The sequence below is a fragment of the Populus euphratica genome, unplaced genomic scaffold (genome assembly GCF_000495115.2).
Source record: "Populus euphratica unplaced genomic scaffold, PopEup_1.0 scaffold1621.1, whole genome shotgun sequence".
In the NCBI taxonomy this organism is placed as follows: Eukaryota; Viridiplantae; Streptophyta; class Magnoliopsida; order Malpighiales; family Salicaceae; genus Populus; species Populus euphratica.
This window is the reverse complement of record NW_011501456.1, coordinates 39,388-42,426: the sequence shown is the minus strand read 5'-3', so window position 1 is coordinate 42,426 and position 3,039 is coordinate 39,388. Positions and strand designations below refer to the sequence as shown.

General features: G+C 32.2%; 1 protein-coding gene across 1 annotated transcript in view; it reads right to left on the bottom strand.

The window, feature by feature from the left end:
• Positions 1-2,186: 2,186 nt before the first annotated feature.
• The window catches only part of LOC105117915 (uncharacterized), a 3,193-nt gene continuing 2,340 nt past the window's right edge, over positions 2,187-3,039 (bottom strand). The window contains exons 6-7 of the mRNA XM_011015722.1: positions 2,543-2,615; positions 2,187-2,407 (exon numbers count right to left, since the gene is read on the bottom strand). Coding sequence (XP_011014024.1) covers positions 2,187-2,407; positions 2,543-2,615 — 294 coding nt within the window. The remainder of the gene's footprint in view (positions 2,408-2,542; positions 2,616-3,039) is intronic.

The following is a 3,039-nucleotide window of genomic DNA, read 5'->3' as shown; positions in this document are numbered from 1 at the left end:
TCTACATACAGGCTAAACACTGAATAGTGTCTAGGTTGCAGAAGAAATTCGGACTTCTACATTGTTGCTAAGATTTGGACTTCCAAATAGCAAAATTGAGTCTTACCTTCCTCATGAAAGTTTGAGGCCTATTTCTTAGCTTTTCATCCATATAAAGCAGATCTAAATCCAAGTTCTACAGCTCCAATTATGATCCAATTACCAAACAGTATTCTAGTTTGGACTAAACCAACATTTCTTTTCTAAGCTTCACCGTTTCTTTATCCTTTCAATTTCAGTACTCTAACTCATCAATCAATCCTTTGATTTATGTGATAGACCTGTAATTAGGGTGAACATTTACCATAAATTAAAGGTATCTTATAGTATCAGGCTTGTTATTATCAAACATATTTTAGTTAAGGAGTTATTAATACTTTAAATGCAAAATGATGATATAAAATCTTGATAAAAATATACTTTTAAGTACTAATCAAACACCTGCAGTTATGACTAGGCTCTTCCTATACAAATCTGTGAATTGGTTTTGTAACTTCTTCTTTATTATCCTTATCTAAAAAGGAAAGGAATGGCTTGCAACATTTTATAGGATAGAATAACACCATCTTAGGATTTGATGGTTTGGCAACTATAAACATTATAGAGAGGTTACTAGATCTCCCTTCAGATGTTGAGCAGTTGTTTGATTTGAGTCTTGCTTGCCATTTAGCTTTTACTAATCAACTTCTACTCCATATGAGCAAGCGTCATTAGATTTTTTTAATACCCCTATTTTTTAAGGTTTCTAGTTGAATGCTGACATGACCAAAAGATTGATATCTTATCCCAGTATCAAAATAATAAATAATTCAGCAAGACTAGAGTCGAACCACAAGGAGGTAAACTATATAAATTGCAAGTAATAATAATAATAATAATAATAATAATAATAAAGAGTTAAAGAGAATTTTGAGATGTGAGAGTAATGTAAGGATTAAACAATGATAAAAATAAATATCAAGGTTAGAGGATCCACTAATAGTATTAAAAATAAATATAAGACAAACTCTTTTTATTATCAACTACAAACCACACACAAAAGAGGTTCCAATCGGATGATTTATCATTAATAACTCATGATAAATTATTAACATGATCATATTAATTATCTTATTTAAATAACACCAAACTTTTAAATATTATCAGAAATTCAAGATGTTAACTTATGTTAATAAGTTCCTTTCACAGCATAGGTGTAAGTTATACCATACGGTTGACTATGAAAGTGTCAAGCATTTGTTGTACTAAGTTTTATACAACACAAATCTAGATTAACCATTTAACAAGCAAGGTATTAAGAATTAATAAGATAAAAATGATAAGATATGTTAATAGCAAGTTGTTTAAGATATAAGCATTAAAGTCTATATTGAGTTTATATTATACTTATCTTAACACCATTAGTGAAACCTGTTAAAATAATTAAGATCAAACACAAAAAGGAGGCTAGAATTCTGAATAATTTGTATATTATAAATGCTTAACCTTAACCTAAATACAAATAAAGTATATACAGATTAAACTGAAAGTACTATTCTAGTTTTAATAAATAAGACTACATAAATATTATTTAACATCTCTCCTCAAACTCACGATGCAGCAGCTACAAGCATCAAGAGTTTGCCAACTAGAAAACAAAAACGAGAGATGGAATGTGCCTTGGTGAAAAAATCTGCAATCTACAAGAAAGAAGGAACAAAAGGCAAAGCAATAGTGTTATGCTTGAGATGATGACGAGTAAGATGACAATCGATCTCAATGTGCTTAGTTCGCTCATGAAAAACCGAGTTGTGAGCAATCTAAATAGAACTCTAGTTGTCACAATACATAGGAGTAGGATGAGAAAACAAAACTCCCATATTAGCAAGTAACCAATATAAACCAAACAATATCTTTGGTAGTAGTTGTCATGGCACGATATCCTGCTTCGGTGGATGATTGAGAAACAATAGATTGTTTCCTACTTTTCCAAGAAATAACAGAGTCACCTAAAAAGATACAGAACTCGGTAACAACTTGCGATCTGTGGGATCACTACCATGATTAGCATCAGAGTATGTATGTAACTCCAAGAAAGAGGTGGATGAAAGTAAAAGACTCTAAAAAAATGTACCCCGAAGATATCACAAAATATGAAAAACAGCAGCCTAGTGAATAGTAATAGGAGAAGCAACAAACTGATTAACAACATGAACAACATATGCAATATCTGGACGAGTAATGGTGAGATATACCAAACTCCTAACAATAGTGCGGTATAAAGTAGGATCTATCAAAGGTAAACCAGCAGAAGAAGAGTACCTTGCGTTAACCTCAATGGGAGTATCTACAGTTTTGTTATCAGCAAGTCTAGTCTGCTCAAGAATATCTGTAACATATTTCGACTAAGAAAGAAGGTAACTTCTAGGTGAGTATGCTACCTCAATACTTAGGAAATATCGAAGATAACCCAAATCCTTCATTTCAAATCATCTAGCCAACTCTGTCTTCAAAACTGAAATACCATCAATGTCATCACCAGTAATAATCATGTCAACAACATATAAAGACAGAATGATACGACTTGCATCAGTGCACTTAATAAAAAGAGCAGAACCATGACTGCTAGAAACAAAGCCAAGAGATGAGATCACAATAGAGAATTTCTCAAACCAAGCACGGGGTGCTTGTTTGAGACTATATAATGCTTTTTTAAGCTTACAAACATATCCAGAGTCATGTGAAATACCAGGAGGGGGTGCCATGTAAACTTCTTCTTGAAGATCTCCATTCAAGAAGGCATTTTTAACATCAAGCAGAGAAATATGCCATTAACAAATCGAAGTTACGACAATAAGAGTATGAATAGTAGTCATTTTTGCAACCAGGGCAAATGTCTCCTCATAATCCATACCATACTGTTGAGAATATCCTTTTGCAACTAGCCTAGCTTTGTATCACTTAATAGACCCATCAGAATTAGTTTTAATCTTATACACCCAACGACAACCAACAACACTC